This window comes from Naegleria gruberi (genome assembly GCF_000004985.1).
Source record: "Naegleria gruberi genomic scaffold NAEGRscaffold_36, whole genome shotgun sequence".
Taxonomy (NCBI): domain Eukaryota; phylum Heterolobosea; class Eutetramitea; order Acrasida; family Naegleriidae; genus Naegleria; species Naegleria gruberi.
This window is the reverse complement of record NW_003163291.1, coordinates 76,354-95,347: the sequence shown is the minus strand read 5'-3', so window position 1 is coordinate 95,347 and position 18,994 is coordinate 76,354. Positions and strand designations below refer to the sequence as shown.

At 32.1% G+C, this 18,994-nt stretch overlaps 11 protein-coding genes across 11 annotated transcripts in view; 7 read left to right on the top strand and 4 right to left on the bottom strand.

The window, feature by feature from the left end:
* Nucleotides 1-334: 334 nt before the first annotated feature.
* NAEGRDRAFT_50486 (uncharacterized protein) lies at nucleotides 335-5,256 on the top strand (the record flags this gene model as incomplete). Its single annotated transcript, XM_002675049.1, has 3 exons — nucleotides 335-1,274; nucleotides 1,440-4,801; nucleotides 5,194-5,256. 3 exons carry the CDS (start codon nucleotides 335-337, stop codon nucleotides 5,254-5,256), a joined length of 4,365 nt encoding a protein of 1,454 aa, XP_002675095.1.
* Nucleotides 5,257-8,529: 3,273 nt separating this feature from the next.
* On the bottom strand, nucleotides 8,530-9,876 carry NAEGRDRAFT_69708 (uncharacterized protein; the record flags this gene model as incomplete). Its single annotated transcript, XM_002674973.1, has 1 exon — nucleotides 8,530-9,876. The coding sequence occupies one exon, from the start codon at nucleotides 9,874-9,876 to the stop codon at nucleotides 8,530-8,532; it is 1,347 nt and encodes a 448-aa protein (XP_002675019.1).
* A 246-nt stretch (nucleotides 9,877-10,122) lies between these two features.
* On the top strand, nucleotides 10,123-11,076 carry NAEGRDRAFT_69707 (uncharacterized protein; the record flags this gene model as incomplete). The annotated part of the gene is made up of 2 exons (XM_002675048.1): nucleotides 10,123-10,215; nucleotides 10,387-11,076. 2 exons carry the CDS (start codon nucleotides 10,123-10,125, stop codon nucleotides 11,074-11,076), a joined length of 783 nt encoding a protein of 260 aa, XP_002675094.1.
* A 321-nt stretch (nucleotides 11,077-11,397) lies between these two features.
* On the top strand, nucleotides 11,398-11,773 carry NAEGRDRAFT_69706 (cyclin-dependent kinase regulatory subunit-like protein; the record flags this gene model as incomplete). The annotated part of the gene is made up of 2 exons (XM_002675047.1): nucleotides 11,398-11,433; nucleotides 11,501-11,773. 2 exons carry the CDS (start codon nucleotides 11,398-11,400, stop codon nucleotides 11,771-11,773), a joined length of 309 nt encoding a protein of 102 aa, XP_002675093.1.
* A 298-nt stretch (nucleotides 11,774-12,071) lies between these two features.
* NAEGRDRAFT_69705 (uncharacterized protein) lies at nucleotides 12,072-12,401 on the bottom strand (the record flags this gene model as incomplete). Its single annotated transcript, XM_002674972.1, has 1 exon — nucleotides 12,072-12,401. The coding sequence occupies one exon, from the start codon at nucleotides 12,399-12,401 to the stop codon at nucleotides 12,072-12,074; it is 330 nt and encodes a 109-aa protein (XP_002675018.1).
* Nucleotides 12,402-12,567: 166 nt separating this feature from the next.
* NAEGRDRAFT_69704 (uncharacterized protein) lies at nucleotides 12,568-12,936 on the top strand (the record flags this gene model as incomplete). The annotated part of the gene is made up of 1 exon (XM_002675046.1): nucleotides 12,568-12,936. One exon carries the CDS (start codon nucleotides 12,568-12,570, stop codon nucleotides 12,934-12,936), a length of 369 nt encoding a protein of 122 aa, XP_002675092.1.
* Nucleotides 12,937-13,071: 135 nt separating this feature from the next.
* On the bottom strand, nucleotides 13,072-13,763 carry NAEGRDRAFT_80422 (uncharacterized protein). Its single transcript, XM_002674971.1, has one exon. The coding sequence runs from the start codon at nucleotides 13,755-13,757 to the stop codon at nucleotides 13,095-13,097; it is 663 nt and encodes a 220-aa protein (XP_002675017.1). The 5' UTR covers nucleotides 13,758-13,763; the 3' UTR covers nucleotides 13,072-13,094.
* NAEGRDRAFT_50483 (uncharacterized protein) lies at nucleotides 13,756-14,843 on the top strand (the record flags this gene model as incomplete). Its single annotated transcript, XM_002675045.1, has 2 exons — nucleotides 13,756-13,887; nucleotides 14,205-14,843. 2 exons carry the CDS (start codon nucleotides 13,756-13,758, stop codon nucleotides 14,841-14,843), a joined length of 771 nt encoding a protein of 256 aa, XP_002675091.1.
* An 84-nt stretch (nucleotides 14,844-14,927) lies between these two features.
* On the bottom strand, nucleotides 14,928-15,326 carry NAEGRDRAFT_69701 (uncharacterized protein; the record flags this gene model as incomplete). Its single annotated transcript, XM_002674970.1, has 1 exon — nucleotides 14,928-15,326. The coding sequence occupies one exon, from the start codon at nucleotides 15,324-15,326 to the stop codon at nucleotides 14,928-14,930; it is 399 nt and encodes a 132-aa protein (XP_002675016.1).
* A 561-nt stretch (nucleotides 15,327-15,887) lies between these two features.
* Nucleotides 15,888-16,751, top strand: NAEGRDRAFT_80421 (uncharacterized protein; the record flags this gene model as incomplete). The annotated part of the gene is made up of 2 exons (XM_002675044.1): nucleotides 15,888-16,457; nucleotides 16,513-16,751. The coding sequence occupies exons 1-2, from the start codon at nucleotides 15,977-15,979 to the stop codon at nucleotides 16,749-16,751; spliced, it is 720 nt and encodes a 239-aa protein (XP_002675090.1). The 5' UTR covers nucleotides 15,888-15,976.
* An 828-nt stretch (nucleotides 16,752-17,579) lies between these two features.
* The window catches only part of NAEGRDRAFT_69699 (formate--tetrahydrofolate ligase), a gene marked incomplete at both ends in the record, with an annotated part of 38,633 nt that continues 37,218 nt past the window's right edge, over nucleotides 17,580-18,994 (top strand). The window contains 3 exons of the mRNA XM_002675043.1: nucleotides 17,580-17,951; nucleotides 18,000-18,041; nucleotides 18,097-18,972. Coding sequence (XP_002675089.1) covers nucleotides 17,580-17,951; nucleotides 18,000-18,041; nucleotides 18,097-18,972 — 1,290 coding nt within the window. The remainder of the gene's footprint in view (nucleotides 17,952-17,999; nucleotides 18,042-18,096; nucleotides 18,973-18,994) is intronic.

Genomic DNA, 18,994 nt, shown 5'->3' with positions numbered 1-18,994 from the left:
CCCTTCAAAAAAGTCAACAAATTAGAAATGAACATTTAATAATTAATCCACTATTGAATTTAGGATATTTGTAAGTATTTTTATTGAGAAATTCAATATAAAAAACAATGGAATAAGATATTTGAGGATATTAAATGATATAGATAGGGCTGAGGGATATTTCTTGAATATAATTAAACAAACAGATTCGAGTTTTGATGCTTGGATAGCATTATCTGAAATTTACATGATTCATGAGGAATACGAAGAGGCCATTCAATGTTGCTATAAAGCAAAAAAGTGTGAACCAAATAACACTGCCTATTTATTAACATTGGCACTAATCAAACATAATATGGGCTGGGATTCAGAGGCAATACATATTTTGGATGAAATGAAACAGAGAGATCCAAATAATCCATCAATTTATCATTTATTTGGAATTATTTTTAAAGATAGATGTTTATATAAGCAATCTATTGAATTTTTTATGAAGGGATTAGAATTAGCACCATATCAAATAATATCAATTGAAAATATTGTGGATATTTATTGGGAAACAGGGAATTATGAGTTGGCACAAAATGTAATTACAAAAGCTTTGGAATTATTTTCAGGGAGTGATTGTTTAGCAAGTTTGGAATATAAGAAAAACTTATTGGATTCGCTTTTATCTCAGGACGATTCCAATCAATTCAATGCAAACTCGACTATTTTTGAACGATTTCTAAATAGTACCAAACTTCAGTTTGGATTTAATCAATTACCACTTGGTTTTAGATCTGTTGAAATTGAAAAATCTGCTTGTAATAATGTTTCTCTATTGAAGTACTATAATGGTGATATAGAGGGAGCTCTTTCATACTTGTTAACTTCTTTCAATATTGATCCAATTATCTTTACTCAAGATATTTACAATAACTATACAATCCAAAGCATTTGCTCTCAATATCCACAAACATTACGTCTATTGTGGTTCTACTTAACAAAACTTGGATGTGCCAAAACATCACTCATCTTGATGCAGTTATTCTATGACAGACATGTAATGATTGGCAAAAAGCCAGGAGGTAAAGATTCCTCAACTTTTTTCTGGTACTATATATCATTGGCAAGTGCTGGAAGTCCTTGGAAATTATTAGACTATTCAAAGTGGATTTTTGATGAGGTCACTAAAAGGGATGACTCTTCGTACTATATGCAAGTTTATGCTTACAATAGAATGGGGAAATGTGCATTGAAAACAAATTCAAAACTTAGGAAATATATTGAAACAAGCTTGGTCGAAGCAACAAGTAAGTGTAGTTCATCTATCGAATTAATTAATTTTTGATATAAAGGAAGTGGAAATTTATCTGCTGTGGATTTTGAAAAAGCACTTTATCATTACAACATTGAAGATTATAATAATGCATCACAATACATACCTAAGGTTTCAAATATTAGTGAACTTTCGCCAGAGTTTCAGTTATTGCAAGCCAAAATTCTTTACAAAAAGAAGAGTACCATATCTTCAAGGCAAGCTCTTCAAATATTATCAAATCTACAAAGATCTAGCCCAAAGAATTACGAATACGTCTATCTACGGTTAAAGACATTCTATATTTTGGATGACTCTAATTTTTCGAGTGTATACAGAGATTTCAATCCAATCACAATTGAATTTCAACTCAAAAAACTAAAACTAGGAACCAAATACTATGTCAATCATTTTGATATAGAAAAATCAAGAACTGAGCTTGAAAAGCTTGAGAAAATTGTTGAGAATATTCCAGACTGGCTTAAAACAAACATGATTGAACATGCCCAAATATTCAATTTGGAAAACTACAAATCTTCAATTCACTTTCTTAAGGCAAACATATCTTACATTTCAAATGAGAGCTACTTCTCAACACTGAATCCAATTCACAGTATAAGTGCTGATTACATGAAAAAACCAAAGACAATCATATTTGAATTGAAGTTCAGTTTACGATCACCCTCTAGTCAATACTATCAAACTCAATTCTATGAAAAGGCACAACAAGCACTTAAAGAAATTGATCCCAAGTTTCAAACTTCTTGTTGGCAATGGATAATAATTTATTTACTCACCAATAATATGAAAAAGCAAGCACTGATAATTTCTAATAATATGGGTTCTACAAGATTTGCAAGAATTGACACGCTATATCCTCTATGTAAAATTGCTTTTCTTATAGGCCTAAACGATAATCTTGAATCATATTTATCGAAACTAGATTTGAGTATTATCAAAATGCAAGCCAAATCGATTGAGACCAGACAGCTGCTATCAGAGTTTGATTTATTCAAATTAAGAGTTACTCTAAACAAGTTTAATAGATCCAATGCAAATATTGAATATTCCTCATTGATTGAGGAGTTCAAGATGGGTTTTAATAATCTTTGGCCCTATTTGAATTATTTGAAAGGGTTGTATAAGGAAAATATTTGTGAAATATTGGGATCATACATATCTTTAACTAATTCCAATGATAGTTTCATTCAGAAAATTTCCAATGAGTATCCTGATGTTATTCCCTACTTGTTTGCAAAGAATCTATTGGATAGATCTATAAGAGAGGATGAGAAAAAGAAGAATTTCGAGTTATTCCTCAAGTCGTACTCTGACTCAATGAATTCTGAACAAAAAATCAACTACCAACTAGTGGAAACTCTAAAGAAAGGAGATGTTTCATTCCTCAACTCGAAAGAAATGAACACTGTATCAGATTTGGCCAACTTTGCTCGACAAATTAACACCACCACCTATGAGAATATTATCAAGAAGATGCTTACTGAGAACAAGCTTTTAACAACAGAAAAAATCAAAGTAATAGAGTTGGTACTCAAAGATAAGATCTCTTCCACCTGTTTACAATGGATTCAATACGAACTGAGTAGGAGAGATCAAAAGACTCCCTTCTTTGATATATTGCAGGGAATGAACCCCGAATCCAATAATTCTAGTAGAAACATTTTTAGTTCTATTGAGAATTTGTCTACAAATACCATCATTGATTATGTTAAAACAGTAGAATCAATTACAAGTAGATATAAGGAGCCTGTTGTTGAGTCACATCTTATCCTTCTTCATATTATGAAACTTTCACAATCTGACTCTTCAATTCATACTGTGGATTCTTCTGAATGGTATTTGAATCGCCATAGTTTATTAGACTTAGCCCAAGATTTTATTGATAGAAATACAGAGCCACTTGTAGAAACAGTTGAAGAAATGAATCTAGAAACAAACAAACAAACAACAGAGGAACCTATACAAATAGTAATAAGTGAAGAATTTGATTCTAAATTTATACATGGAAAGAAAAATTCTCTATTTTGGAAATGTATTTTCTATATATTTAATGATACTTCGAGTGATGCTGTTATTCATGAAAGAATTCAAATCATTTGTGAACAAACTAGTAATATTGAAGATATATCCATTAATTTAAATTTCATTCTACATGAATGGTCAATTAAGGATGAATCTTTGAAATTCAGATTGAACAAAATCGAACTCAAAACATGTGGAGAGTTTTTGAATCTTTTTTGTTCAATGTTATCTGATTGCTATGCTTCTCTTGAAAGAGATTCCACAAAAGTATTCGATTTTGTCAGAAAGCAGCTCTTACTTCAATCAAAGACTACAATACGAAAATCAAAAAAGGTAGATTGGAAAGAGTTTGTTGAATTCATTACCAATACAGATAATCCAATCAAAAATGAGGATACCTTTGGTCTTAGGAAGATTTCACAAGACAATGGAATGCTAGATTGGAGAATAGGTTATGCGCTACTCTCTTCTAAAATAGAACTACCTGAAAATATTTCCTTTTGTTTAAGAACTATAACACTAGAATCTGTAATCATCCTATTCTCATCTGTAGTTTCCAACAATAAGTATTCAAATAGAAATTTCACAATGGAAGAAATTCTCTCCCAAACATGCACTAACCTATGCCCTTCCAATTTTGGATCATTTACTTATCAACCAGATTTAGAAACACAAAAGCCATCGGTTTTCTATTGTGTACATTTATTAATATTTGATTTTTTGGAGAATATTTCAAAATTAATAGATTGTAAGAATTCAATGACAGTAACAGAGCTAAAACATTGCATCAATATACTGTCATATCTTATAGAATACAGATTTATTGACAAAGACATGCTTGAAAGTGTTACATTCTGTACGGGATGGGCTAAAATTTTCTCCTTCATTATTGAGACATTCAATGGAGAAGAATTGAACCGATTAGTATCATTATTTCTCTTTAAGAACTCTTACAAATCGATTCAAAAGTATTCATCTCTGGAAAATATTAACTTTGTTTTGGACTTTCTTAGATTTTGCAACTTGGAAATGTTCAGAAAATTTATGGAATATTGTGATGACCACAAATTTAAAATGATTCAAGCTTCCTTATCAGTGATCAATAATGTGCTACATAATAATTTGGAATCCTCAGTTAACAAAGAAGAATTCTTTAATTCATTATTGGAACTGTTTAAATATATTGGAAAATCAACAGCAAAGGATACTGGTTTTAAATGGATGCAATTTGTTAACTCGATCGAAATTTCCAAATTTTCATATGAAAATAACAATAATTTGTGGGAGATGCGAATTCAAATTGATAGAGATTTTGATCAGGAAACCTCAAAAGAAAGTCTCGCCATTACACTTTCTCCCATTCCAACCATGGATGCCTCAAATTTGGAAATGTTAACCTCGAATGCAATTGGGAATTTTATTGGGATGGAACAGTTGGAAATGATACCAATTATGAAGATGGGAGGAAATTATTTCAAAGTAATTAGAAAACAATCAAACTCTTCATTTGTGGATTTACAGTCTTTGAAATCACTCAATTTTTCTCTCAAAAAGCCAGAAACTGTATTATTCCAATATTTTTCTCAGCACGCATCCCAACACTATTCACTCATGTCCTATGATGTGGAAACCAAGAAGAAAAACACTGTCTTAATAACGAAATATCACATTTACAAAAATTCCTGGTACGACATGTGTGAAAGGGTTGTTAGAGACCTTGCTAAATGGTCTGCTATTAGTTGGTTTATTGGATTGGGCAATGTTAGGGATGATTCTATTATATTTGATATGGAAAAAGGAAGAGTTTTGTTTGATAATATGGCATGTGCTTTTGTGCATGCCACTCGTAAAGATTATTGCTCTCCTTTCAGATTGGATTTAGATTTGCAAAATTTATTACACAATTTAAATTTGCTCTCATTATTCGAAAGTGAATTTGAGAAATGTTTGAATATTCTCCTTACACCGTTTAACATTCAAGTAGTGATGAGCCTATCTAGAAAAATAATCAAAACAGGTTGTTATTTGAACTATCCAACAAGCTCTAAAAAGAAAGTAGTTTTCTTGGAAGACAATTCTATGAGAAATGAGAAACCCTCCAATATCAATGAAACCTTAAAAGCAGACAGATATCTATTTGAGCTTTTGAAACGAAATTTCAAATTAGAAAGACAGCTCACAAAAAGAAGATTAGCATCTGAGGAAACAGTATCCTCAGCCTCCATTCTTACGAATATTAAGCCAAAAGATGGAGAGCAAGCAAAAGAAGCCCCAACTCCAATACTACGCTTGGATGAATCTGTTGTAGACTTGTTTTATAAGAGATTGAGCGGATGGGTTCTTTTAGCTAACTCTTTAAAGCAAGATACGTCTGACATTATCAATTTTGAAACTTGTGGATTAAAGTGCAACAATATCATTCAATTAAGTACAGAACTACTCTCACAGGCCAAATTGTTTTCAAAATAAATAATTTATAGTAATTCTTTAGCTCTAACAATCTCCAAAACCATTCTATCTCTAAAATAACGCATGTGTTTTTGTGAAAAGGAAAATGGCAAATCTTGGGCAGCATAATTGGCAAATTTACAAGTGAAAACTCCACAATCTGATCCATTTGCTTGTTGAGGAACTGGTGGCATACTCTTCTCCCAAGAAGACGTTTCGTATGTAACACCCTTCTTGTCTTTAATCTCGTCAACTAAGTATTTTTCCAAATTTTGTAATACCTTCATACCTGTTCTATGACCATTCATTGAATCAAAAAATTCAAATTTGCTATCTCTCAAATTAATTATTGCAAGAGTCCAGTGAACTGACAAGTGGATAGGAATAATAATCTTATCATATTCTAAAAGATCAATTTTCTTGGTCCACCTTCTCACAGCACTATAATTATAAGTGTTATTATGTTCACCAGTCAACTTGGCATAGAAAAATGTGTTGAAAACATGGATTTTAGGATACTTGTCTGGATTCTTTTCACTTCTTTCTTTGACCATGTTGAGATAAAAGTTGATTACTTCATCATTTAGCCATTCAAGTCCATTAAGACATTGAATTTTAGCTCTAGTAATGTCAATATTGAATTTAAGTACAAGAACTTCTTGAGGTTTTTTGTGTGCATCTCGGAAAATTTGTGCCACAAAATTCCTGTCTCTTTCTGATAGTGGGAAAGTCTCTTTTTCCTTAGCAACAGTCTCTGTAATAATTTCAGAAACTAATTTGTTATACACTGCTTGTGGTAGTGAATCAGCATGAAGTTTTTTTGCTTCCTCTCCCAAAAGCTCTTTACAAAGTATTGAAATAATCTTAGATGATGCTCTATTTATGGCCTCCTTTTCAATGAAAGATCTAGTGATTCTAGTTTCCTCTGATTTTTCCTTCAATGATAAAATTGAATCCAACTTTGATGTTAATCTATCAACTTGATCTCCTCTAAAGAGTGTTGGACCCTTATCCTTATTGTTGAAAAGCTTTCTAGAAATAATTATAGGTGGTTTTGGTTGTACACGAATAGGTACCGATTCTACTTTCTTTTCATTCTTCTTTTCTGTAACCATTCCTCCCACTGGCATATGTGGAACTTTGATTTCGGAATTGACCTTTTGTTGAGTGTTAAGCTTAGTATGAATAGCCTCACTGTGGTTTTGAATATACTTTTCATTCACAAGATTTCCATCTAACTTTTTGTAAGCATGTTTCAAATCATCTTCGTCATCATCCAAAACAATTACTTCATCTGTTAGTATTGGTTTTTCGGAAATTAATTTAGATTTTGCTTTTTTCACATTCTTCTTCTTATGGGATCGTATAGGTATTATTTGGTTTTCCGTTTCTTGTTGTTTTTTCAAGAATATTGCTAGTTCACTCGATTCTTCCTTTTTACTATCCTTAACTTGTTGAGTAGTATTTGGTAATTTGTTGTTTTCTGATGTTGTTGTCGTTATTGGCATTTCTGGTATGTTTGGCTTTGTTTTCTTTGTATTGTTATTATTATTATTAGCAAATTCATCATGTTGGTCTGCAGCCATATCCTCTCTCTTTCTCTTGTTGATAGGTTCTTGCGTGACGTTTCCACCAAGGCTTGTTGGAAGAAATCTTTTTAAAAAATCAAACATTCCGATAAATCAACTCTACTATTAACTATGTTGTAGCAGGAATAATCCGATTTATAAAACTCGTGCAGTGAATTGATGAGTAATTATTCCAAAAATCGGGTCGTGATGATGACGAACAAAAATGTGGAGCAATTTTTTTGAATTTTGCATTCTGTATGGCGGGAAGGAAAGCCTAAAATTAATATGTTCAATGAATATTAATTCTATTATTTAATAGAACACCAATTTGTATGATGGAATCATCAATTTATTCTGTTGTGTTCTTTTAATTTGGAAATTGAAATTCTTTCTTTTAATTACAGAAATGAAGGAGTCCTCAAGTTTCTTCTTTAAAATTTAGAGAATGATTTAAAGGGACGTTGTATAGACTTTCAAGAAACAAACACACGTTCATTCTGAATTATCATTCAAAGATTAAATTGACTTCAATTTCGTTCATGAAATATTCATTATTAATCAAAATATTACTATTTTATTTGGTTCAGGTTTTTAGCTTGTGGATGAGAGAGAAATATTTTATTGTAAAATGTTTGTTGAGTCGGTCATCCAACTATTATTAAAAATTTGTTGAAAAAAAAAGCCAAAAGTTACACCATGCAAATTTTCGTCAAGACCCTCACTGGTAAGACTATCACTTTGGAAGTCGAATCCAACGACACTATTGAAAACGTCAAGTCTAAGATCCAAGACAAGGAAGGTATCCCTCCAGATCAACAAAGATTGATCTTCGCTGGTAAGCAATTGGAAGATGGTAGAACTCTCTCAGACTACAATATCCAAAAGGAATCTACTTTGCACTTGGTCTTGAGACTCAGAGGTGGTGTTATCGAACCAACTCTCCAAGTCTTGGCCAGAAAGTATAACTGTGACAAGAAGATTTGCAGAAAGTGTTATGCTAGACTCCCAGCCAGAGCCACTTCATGCAGAAAGGATAAGTGCGGTCACGCCACTGATCTCAGAATCAAGAAGAAGATCAAATAAACTAATTACCGGTATATATTTAAAAATTCAAAATATAAAATTCAATTCTTATTTATTTTTAATTATTGGTTATTGTCTTGTTGGAAAAGTAATAAAGTAAACTATTTATTGGCTTGTTCCTTCCGATTGGCAAACTTTGATAAATTCGCCCAACAAGGCCAGAACTTGAATACGGATTTGTTCAACGTTCTTTGTCATCACTTCAGCACTCCCTCCTTCTGTCCAGTTCAATTGTTGTACTCGAACACGAACAGGCAATAATTTATCTTTAACTCTATCCGAGGATTTAAAGTATTGAGTTGATTGCATTCTAATCACTGGTTGCACAATTGGGAAACCCTCTCTTTCAAGTGTAATGTGAAGGAAGAATTGAAACTTGTCTCGTTCCATTAGAAATGAAATCTTAGTAAGAGATTCATTCTCAGAAAAGTCTGTAGGATTGCCAAAGGCAGCAAGTAATTGTTTGATAAACTCTAGACGAGCTTTGAGTTTTTGAGTGTACTTTTCAACCTCAGATTCAATATTTTCCACAGCTTCTAACATATATTCAATTATACATGATTTACCTTGATTCCATGATGGAATTGGAATTTGTGTCAACCATTGTAATCTCTTACTGTTCTTTACACTGGTTGGATAGATAATTTCTGTATTTACATTAACAATTACATCTCTTGACTTATCATAGGAGTAGACGACAAGTAGTTTTGGTTTGGAATCAGGTAATTGAATAGTATTTACATCGAATAATCTTTGATATTCCTCAATTTTTTCTAAGCCTGAAATTGAAAGTGGAACTAGAAAGTAAATCTTCTCAGTTGAGCATTCTGTTCCATCATTTGAATATAATTCCTTAATATAAAAATTAGCTCCTCCAATACTTTGAGTAGTATCAAATTCGAATCTAATATTATCATTCTTATGTTTTGAAATTACAAGCTTGTAGTATTCTGTTAAAAATTCTATTATTTCACTAATAGTTCTAAATGTAAATGTACAAAGTTCTTTAGAAACATCATGATGTTGCAAATATCTAATATACAAATCTCTCCATTCAATCATACTCTGCAATTTTGATGAGTCAATCATGAAATTCTGCAGATAAGATGATGACAAATCCGAAATTATTTGAAAATCAAAAGGAGAATGAGGTCTTGATCCATCATAAAACAAATGAATTGACAAACTGCACTCCCCTATACAAAATACAGGTATTTCCAATTGAAATCTATCAAAATTAAGTTGTTTCCTATTACTTTTACCCATATTTGAAATATTAATCTTGTACGGAGTTGAATTATTCATGAACAATAAATGTTCCTTGATCCAATCAAATAGAGTAGGTTTAGGAGAGGTAATCATTGATTGCTGTTGTAGAAATCGGGGAGATTGCAATGTTGTGGGAGAAGCAACAGCAACACCCGATGATTGGCCCAATTGTGGTGAAGACATTTTTAAATCTAATAAAATCATGTTTGTTATTTGGCCAATTGTTTACACAGCAGGTAATTTACATTTTCAATACATAAAATCAATTATTTAATTATTAAATGATCTTGGATCACCAGCAACAGCTCATTGCACTCCAATTAAATTTGGATGTATTTGGAGCATTGGTTCAAGCCTTCATTTGTATATTTGACTAGACAACGACAAGAACAAACAAAGGCTTGTAAAAATTTTACCAACAAGATAAAAATGCTTAGAAATACCAACAACCTTCTCAGAAGAGTCGTCCTCAACAATAAGAGATGTTTCTCTACAACCCGCTCTTCATTCTTGCAATACAAGGTATGTAGTGATGATGGAATCAAGTTTTATTGAAAATGTGTGGATTTTATTCTTGTTGTTATCTTCATATGAATTTTTTCATCACGGATTTTATTATTATTGAAATTATTCTTGTTGTTATTAATTTTAAATGATTACTACAATTATAATTGAATGTTATTATTATTACAGCATGTTGATACTGAATACAATAATGTTAACACTCCTTTTGATTTCTCACCAGAATCATATGCTGAAATCAAGAAAATTCTTGCTAAATATCCAAGTAAACACAAACAATCTGGTATCTTACCTTTGCTCCACTTGGCTCAACGTCAAAATGGTGGATGGATTCCATTGGCTGCTATTAACAAGATTGCTGAAATCTGTGAAGTTAATCCAAGAAATGTTTTTGAATGTGTTTCCTTCTATACTATGTTCAATACTCAACCTGTCGGAAAGTACCACATTCAAGTCTGTATTACTACTCCATGTATGATAACTGGATGTGATAATATTTTGGCTACTCTTGAACAACATTTAGGAATTAAATTGGGTGAAACTACTCAAGATGGTTTGTTCACTTTAGGAGAAATGGAATGTATGGGTTGTTGTGCTAATGCTCCAATGATTGCTGTTTCCGATTACTCTAACCCTCCAGAATTTAAATATGATTATTTCGAAGATTTGACAGCTGTTCGTGCTATTGAAATTATTGAAATGTTGAAGAAGGGTGAATATCCAAAACAAATTGGTTCTCAAAATGGACGTAGATATGCTGAACCACTTGGTGGACAAAAGACTCTCCTTTTCCAAGATGGTGATCTTCCAAAGCCATACTGCAGAGAATTGGATGAAGCTCCAGCTGCTGAAAAGAAGTAAATTAATTTAAAAAAGGTTTTTTGATATTTGGTGCAAATAAATTCATTCTATTTAAAATTAATGAAAAAAGCTGCCATTTCATTCTATTCAATTTTATTTCGATTTTAATTTACAAGAAAGATTAAAAATCAATTGTTCAACAAGTTAAGAATATTACACATCATTAAGTTCTCTAATTGATGGAATTTCTTTCATGTTACCGTTATGATTTGTAATTTAAAACATTCAATGTTCCTTCCAACGCTAGAACCGCCAAAAATGATTATTTAAATTGTCAAAATTTTGGCGCCCAATTTTAATTAATAATCAAATTAAAAAAAAATGAGCAACAAGGACGAAATTTACTACTCTGACAAGGTTAGTTGTTTCAGTGACTATACAACAACAATTATTGATTACTAATTTATCAACGGAAATTTAATAGTATTATGATGATGAATATGAATATAGACATGTAATTTTACCAGAAAAGTTGGCAGAATGTATTCAAAATTGTGAGAGACTTCTCGCTGAGAAGGAATGGCGAGGCTTGGGCATTCAAATGTCCAGAGGATGGGTTCATTATGGATACTCTCCTTCATCAAGCGAACAACATATTCTTTTATTCAAACGTGAGATCCCTGCCGGAACAGAAAATCCACGTCTGACACAGGAGAAGGAATACAATGATGTTATTAAACAAAGACAAAAGAATTAATAAGGATATGATTGGACCATTATCTTTATTGACGATCGATTGCATAATTAAATTCACTTGTAAATAAATAGTTTACCTTTTTAAGGTTCGAGTTCTTCATCATTATCTCCTAAAATCTTGTAAGATTGTGCACAAGAAACACCACGACCACTATTGCAAGGTTCAGGATAGAATGGAGCAGAGTCACAGCTTGTAAAATTTACGTGGTGACCACATTGGTTCAATAAATTTCTACATGAACTGGCACAGACATGATAAACAACCTGTCAAAATATTAAAATTAATTTAGTGAGATATGTCAACTTACTGGTTGATTTGGACAACATTGAGGAATAGCAGAAAGACAATATGTCTCAACATAGGCTTGTTTACATGCTACTGTAGCATTTGCCAACTGTCCTCTCAACATGATATCAATCGTTTTACAAGTTGATTGATCAAAAGTATTGGCAACTATGGCCATCACTGGATAATGAATATTTCTACAACACTTAAAGTTATAAGAAGTACATCCTAAATTTTGAGCTTGCAACCCACCACCATTCGGAGTTAGGAGCATTATCAGAGATAGACTGATTGTTACTCCACATAAAATTGAAAGCAAGGAATATCCTTGTTGATGATTCATTTTTTTTGTCGTTGAATTTTATTACAAGTGTTACCATTCATTATTCATTACAAAATATTTATTGTAATTGAGTAAACTGATAATATTAAAATTGTAAACATGTTATCTTCTTAGCCAATTATTATTGAGTTTAAACTCAATATGGAAATTTTCAAATAAGAAAAAAATGCTTGCACGCCAAATCAAAAAAGCCTCCCAAGGTTTAAAATCTTTCTCATCATCAAATATTTCCATTCGTTCGAATATTGTCACTTCTGTAAGAAGAGAATACTCAGAATCAAAGAAGGAAACAACAACAACACCAGCACCTGTTTCTACTTCCGAAGATGCCAGACAAAGAGCAGAAAGAAAAAAGGTTGTGGATGATGGCAGTTTTTTAGCCTTGTTCCGACTTGCTAAACAAAATCTTTTTATGATAAAGAAGCATTTGAGTGTTGGAGAAATGATAATGCTTGCATTGCTTGGAATTCCAGGTGTTGGAGTTTTGTATAAATATTTCTATGAAATTCCAAACGAAGGAAGTATTAAAACTTAATTTTGGAATTGAAAAATTGAAATATATGAAACGTATAATAATGGTAGTATTGATGGTATGATGGAATTTGATAATTTATGAGTTTATTGAATGCAATCTCAATAAAGGGATTGATTTTATGAATGATAAATAATAATTAAATAATAATATAATTTATATTAAGAAGATTGTTTGGATAATATCCATTCCATTCCTTCATAAATAGTTTCCTTCTCCAAAGTTGAATCATGATAGGCAATATAATATTTATCCCTTTCGTATTGGCATTCAGAAATTCCTTTTTCTATTTCTTCTTCTGCTTTTTTAATCATTGCCTTATCTGTACCTCGTAGAATGAATAGCATTGGTCTATGATTTTTCTTCAAGTAAACTTTAGGTTTCTTTTCTGAATATTGAGAATCATCCACCGATGAAAGTTCAATTAACTCTTTTACTGTAACACTACTATATGTACTAGTACTCAATCCATAACCTGTATTAGAATCCATAACTACAATAAATGCAGCACATCCCTTCATACTATATCTGTATAAATCATCCGTTGAATAGTAATAAGAAGAAATCTGTACATAGCTCAGAAAAAAATTCTTAAACTCAACACCATACCCAGTATCATTGAGTATCTGATCTCTTTGATTATCTAATGTGCGAAAGTCATCTTTTTGGAAGGCCAACTGCATACATTGCATCAGTTCAGAATAAGTTTTAGAAGTAGTTTCAAATGACAAAAGCTGAAATTTCTTCTGGGGAAGAAACAAATCCAAGGCAGAATAGAGAAATTTATAAACCTGGTGATAGATAAAATCAAAGAAAAATAGCATGAATGAAATTAATGATGAAACAAGGGATGATCAGTGTGGTGATAATTTTTTGAACTTGGAAATTATAAAAATAGTTGATGACGTTATTGATGACCGAATTAAATCTGTCATTTGTGTCGTTAAGTTGATGGTAAGGTAGAGTTTATTGGAAAATTAATTCGAAATTTCTTTTTTGAAAAATTATTTAATTTTCAATACAAAAAAAATTCCACCAAACATTCGAACTAACGTCCAACAAAGAAAGACAAAACTTTTTAATTGCTTGTTGTGATGAATAGTAATAATCAACCTCAAACTCTTCATAATCACCATCATCATCGCCACAATAATAATAATTATTTAAATTCTTCTCCGATTGCTTATCAAACTCTATCGGAACAACCATTTGATTCTACTTCTCATCATTATCATCAAATACAACATGGCCTTTCTGCTCTTCTTCAACAGAGAGAACAAATTCTAATTCAACAACATCACCATCATAATTCAAGTTTAAATCAATGGGAATTAAAGGAAAAAACAATTCATCACATTTTGGAAAAACTTTCGAATCAAAAGATGAGACTTGCAAAGAAATTAAAGAAATTGAAACAAGATGTTTATAGAATGCATCAAATTGAGAAATCAAATAAGATGAATCATCAGATTGGAGGAAAACCAAAACAGCAAATGCCACCTCCACAACTATCCATGACTCTCTCTTCACAACAAGTATTGGCAACTCCTTTATCACTTCTTTTGGATGATCCATCAATTGGTGATTCACAGAATCCAATTTCTCCTTGCATTGAACCTAAAGATAATGCAAATATTCGAAATGTACAACAAACAAGTTCTGTAAATAATCAAAGAAAAAGGCCAATTCAAAGTGTTAATTTAACGGCCAACTCTACAACAAGTGCAGCTCCATATAGTATAGCTCTGGATGCAACACCCTCAGATGGTCACACCTATTCTGAAATGCCTTCCTCAATTCGAGGAGGAAATTCCTCTAGAAAACAAATACATAATTCAGTTCCAAATTCATCATCCACTCTCCAAGCAACAAACAGTAGTATTGTCTTTACAAATAATCCATCCTATTGATTTATGTGACATTAAATTCTAGAGAAAATGGACTGAGATTTAAGCTAGGAAATCTAAAACTGTAAACCTCTCTCAATAAATAATTTATTGGAGATCGTCAACAGAATTAATATCAAAAGATAATCCACTGTCTTTCAATTCACTCTTCTTCACTTTAGTATTCACTGTACCAGTTTTATAAGGAATGCTAGCAATGCGATGAATTGATCCATGATGTCCACAACGACATTCAAATCCTCTAACAGGTTGGTAAGCAGTACAATTACAGCCTGTTCGGGGAATTGAACGTCGTAAACCACAACATTTATTGACATATCTATGTGAGATTATATCATGTGCAGGAATACACACATCTATTGTACAACTGCATGAATTACAAATCCTATAAATTCTACCATCCGTTGCTGTCCGAATATCTTGTTTTCCATTGAGGGCTCCACATTTGCAGGTCCAACTATCTTTGAAATCATTCTCTAATGCCATTTTTTGTGCTTTGTTATTTGGAATTTTTCTACGAGCCTCAATTTATTAGCAATTAAAGAGGTTGCTGCAGGATAAAGTGTTACCTTAAAGGATTTCACTTAGTGAATAATGAACTTTGCAGTATTTTTGAGACAATTATTTTTCTGAACTCATGTGATACAAGTTGTCTACAATATCATATACACTATTATTGCGACAACATTGTCCTATTGGATATTTAAATCCCAATTCATTTATGTAACAAAAAAGAAATGGACTATCATGTGAAATTTTTTCATTCATAAATTTGAGAATGGTAATTCTATTTGAACATAAAAGGGCTAAGAAAATGCGTGTTTAAGGTCTTAATATTTTTTTTAAAAAATCAAATGATTTCATTTCCAACATACAAAGTAGATTAGAATTCTATTGTTTATTTCAAAATTGCAACCACAAATATTTTGAATGCAACACCACTATGTTCTAATTTATTGGAAGTTCCACTAACCTCTGTACCACCTCAAACCCAATAATCCCTTCATTGTTGATAGTTGATTGTTCACCAAACTGAAAAAAAAGTCTCAACAATTAATCAACTAACCAGTACTGTAAACCTTTGTGTTTTCTTGAACGAGACTTCTTTATTATAATCAATATCAACAGCAGCAAGGATGTTATCTAACTTTTTCAAACGAAAGAGACAACAATCAATTTTTACAGTGCAACAAACAACAGCACCAACCACAAGTACATCAAATGGTCATCATCACCATCATCACAGACAATCAGTGATCATATCAGGACTCTCAGCAAGTATTAGAGAATTGGAACAATTGGTAAAATTACCTTCACAAGTTGATGAGAAGGATTGGTTGGCTCAACACGTTTTGGAATTTTATGAAAATTTATTCCTACTAATTGATAGTATGAAATTAAATCATGATTGTACTGAATTAAATTGTCCATCTATGAGTGGTGGAGATTGTTATGAATATAGATGGTTCGATGATGAATCAACTAATGTACAATATCATCAACCAACAACAGTTTCGGCTCCTTTGTATATTAATTTATTATCTGAATGGATTGATACTAAATTGGATGATCCAAAAGTATTTCCACAACAAGATGATAAAGCATATCCAAAGAAATGTAAGTTTAGTTTAGAATAATTTGTTTAGAATATCATGATCCGTTTCTAAAATAGTCAAACCAACTGTTGTTAAAATATTTTCAAGACTTTTTAGAGTTTTTGCACACATTTATCATAGACATGGATCATATATTAATAATTTAGGTATCTCAGCTCACATCAATACTTTATTTAAACATTTCGTATTATTTACTGTAGAGTGGGATTTAATGCAGAAAGCAGAATATGGACCATGTATGAATGTACTTTGTAAATTATTTGGTGAGGAATATGCCAAGAAGAAATTCCAATAAATTATATTCCACTTTACAATATTTCACAAATACAGTTTCTTGAACAAACTGTAGTTGAATACTGGTTACAAAGATGCCCCAAATAGAAATCATTTGTTGTAAGTGGAAACACTACATGTTTATTATTCTATTTAACTGTAATAGAAAGGTGCAAGTCAACCCTTGCAAATTATTGAAATAGTAGCGGATTCTTTTTATAATTAAGCCATTCAAAAACTTTCTATTCCAATCAATGGAAATGCAATTGTTCGTATTACTTGATGACATTTAGAGAAACTGCACCTCTAACCCGACGATTAAAATAACACACATAACCCTTGTTAGCACGAGCTTTTTAAAATCAAAAAAATTGAAACAATTCTTGTTGGTTAATAATACTTCGGAACTGAGTTCAATTTCATCTGCTTGTAATTTGCTTCATCATTAATTGTAGTAGTAGATTGATCTTTTTAATCTTCCTATTATTGTAAATATCTAAATCCACGTCATATGCTTCGTAAGATTACAAAATCCAAGTGTAATATTCAATCACTTTGGTGTCATGATCGTCTCATCGGTAACACTCCTAATCATCAATTGAACAATGCATCATCAACAACTTGCTCAACCACCTCTTCATCATCATCGATAAGAAGAAGCTTCTCAAAAAGCCTTGCAACCAACAAGAAGAAGAATACTTCCCTAAATTTTGGCGCCAAACAAATTTCCCATCACAAATATGTTAATATTATTGATTGTAGCGAATCATCAGCAAGAACATCTTCAACCGGCTCTTCTTTTCGCTCTTACAGTTCTTCAACCGGTTGCAACAACAACACCAACAAAAAAATGTCCCAACAAGAAACAATTACTGGTAAGAAATTGAGTGAAATTCGTGTCCCTGTCCCAAGTGATATTGAAGTGTCTCAACATTGTAAACCTGAATTTATTGGTGATATTGCCACACGTTATGGCATTGATGTTGACGAAGAATTGGAATTTTACGGAAAGTACAAGGCTAAGATTGATGGAAAGAAAATTCTTAAACGTTTAGGACAAGATGCTCCAATGGGAAATTATGTTTTGATTACTGGTATTAATCCAACACCTCTCGGTGAAGGTAAATCAACAACTTGTTTGGGTATCTCACAAGCTTTGGGTGCTCATCTCGGAAAAAAGGTTGTTTCTTGTTTAAGACAACCATCACAAGGACCTGTTTTTGTAAGTTTTGAATGAGGAGTATGATAATTAATCAAATAATAATTATAGGGTATCAAGGGTGGTGCTGCTGGAGGTGGTTATTCACAAATTGTAAGTGCACAATAATTGAACTGTTTTTTCAAATTTTATGATCATTTGACAATAGGTTCCTATGGAAGAATTCAATTTGCACATGACTGGTGATATTCACGCTATTGCTGCTGCCAATAACTTGTTGGCTGCTGCTGTTGATACTAGAGTTTTCCATGAATCATATCAAAAGACTGATCAACTCTTTGATCACCTTTGTCCAGCTGGTAAGGACGGAAAGAGACAATTTGTTCCATCCATGATCCAAAGATTGGCCAAATTAGGTATTGCTGAAAGAGAAGATCCAGATAAATTAACACCAGAAGAAAGAGAAAAACTCGTCAGATTAAATATTGATCCAGCCACTATTAAGATTAACAGAGTTGTTGATATTAACGACAGACATTTGAGAAAGATCACTATTGGCCAAGGTCCAAATGAAAAGGGTCAAACCAGAGAAACTCAATTTGATATTGCTGTTGCCTCTGAATGTATGGCTGTTTTGGCATTGTCCAAGAATTTGACAGACATGAGAGAAAGATTTGGTAAGATTACTGTTGCCTATGATCGTGATGGTAATGCAGTTACTGCTGAAGATGTTGGTGTTGCTGGTGCTATGGCTGTCTTGATGAAGGACACCATTAAGCCAACTTTGATGCAAACTATTGAATCTACTCCAGTTTTTGTTCATGCTGGTCCATTTGCTAATATTGCTGCTGGTCAAAATGGTATTATTGCTGATGATATTGCTTTGAGACTTGTTGGTGAAGATGGTTTTGTTTTGACTGAAGCTGGTTTTGGTGGTGATATTGGTGGTGAAAAGTTCTTTGACATCAAGTGCAGAATTTCTGGTTTGAAGCCATCTGTTGCTGTCATTGTTGCCAGTATTCGTGCTCTTAAATTCCACGGTGGATGTGCATTGAAGAATGTTACCCAACCAGACGTTGAAGCTGTTAAGACTGGTTTTGCTAACT

Coding starts and splice junctions, on each gene's coding strand:
- NAEGRDRAFT_80422 (XM_002674971.1), bottom strand. CDS start 13,757: ATGCTATTTTTCTTTGATTTTATCTATCACCAGGTTTATAAATTTCTC.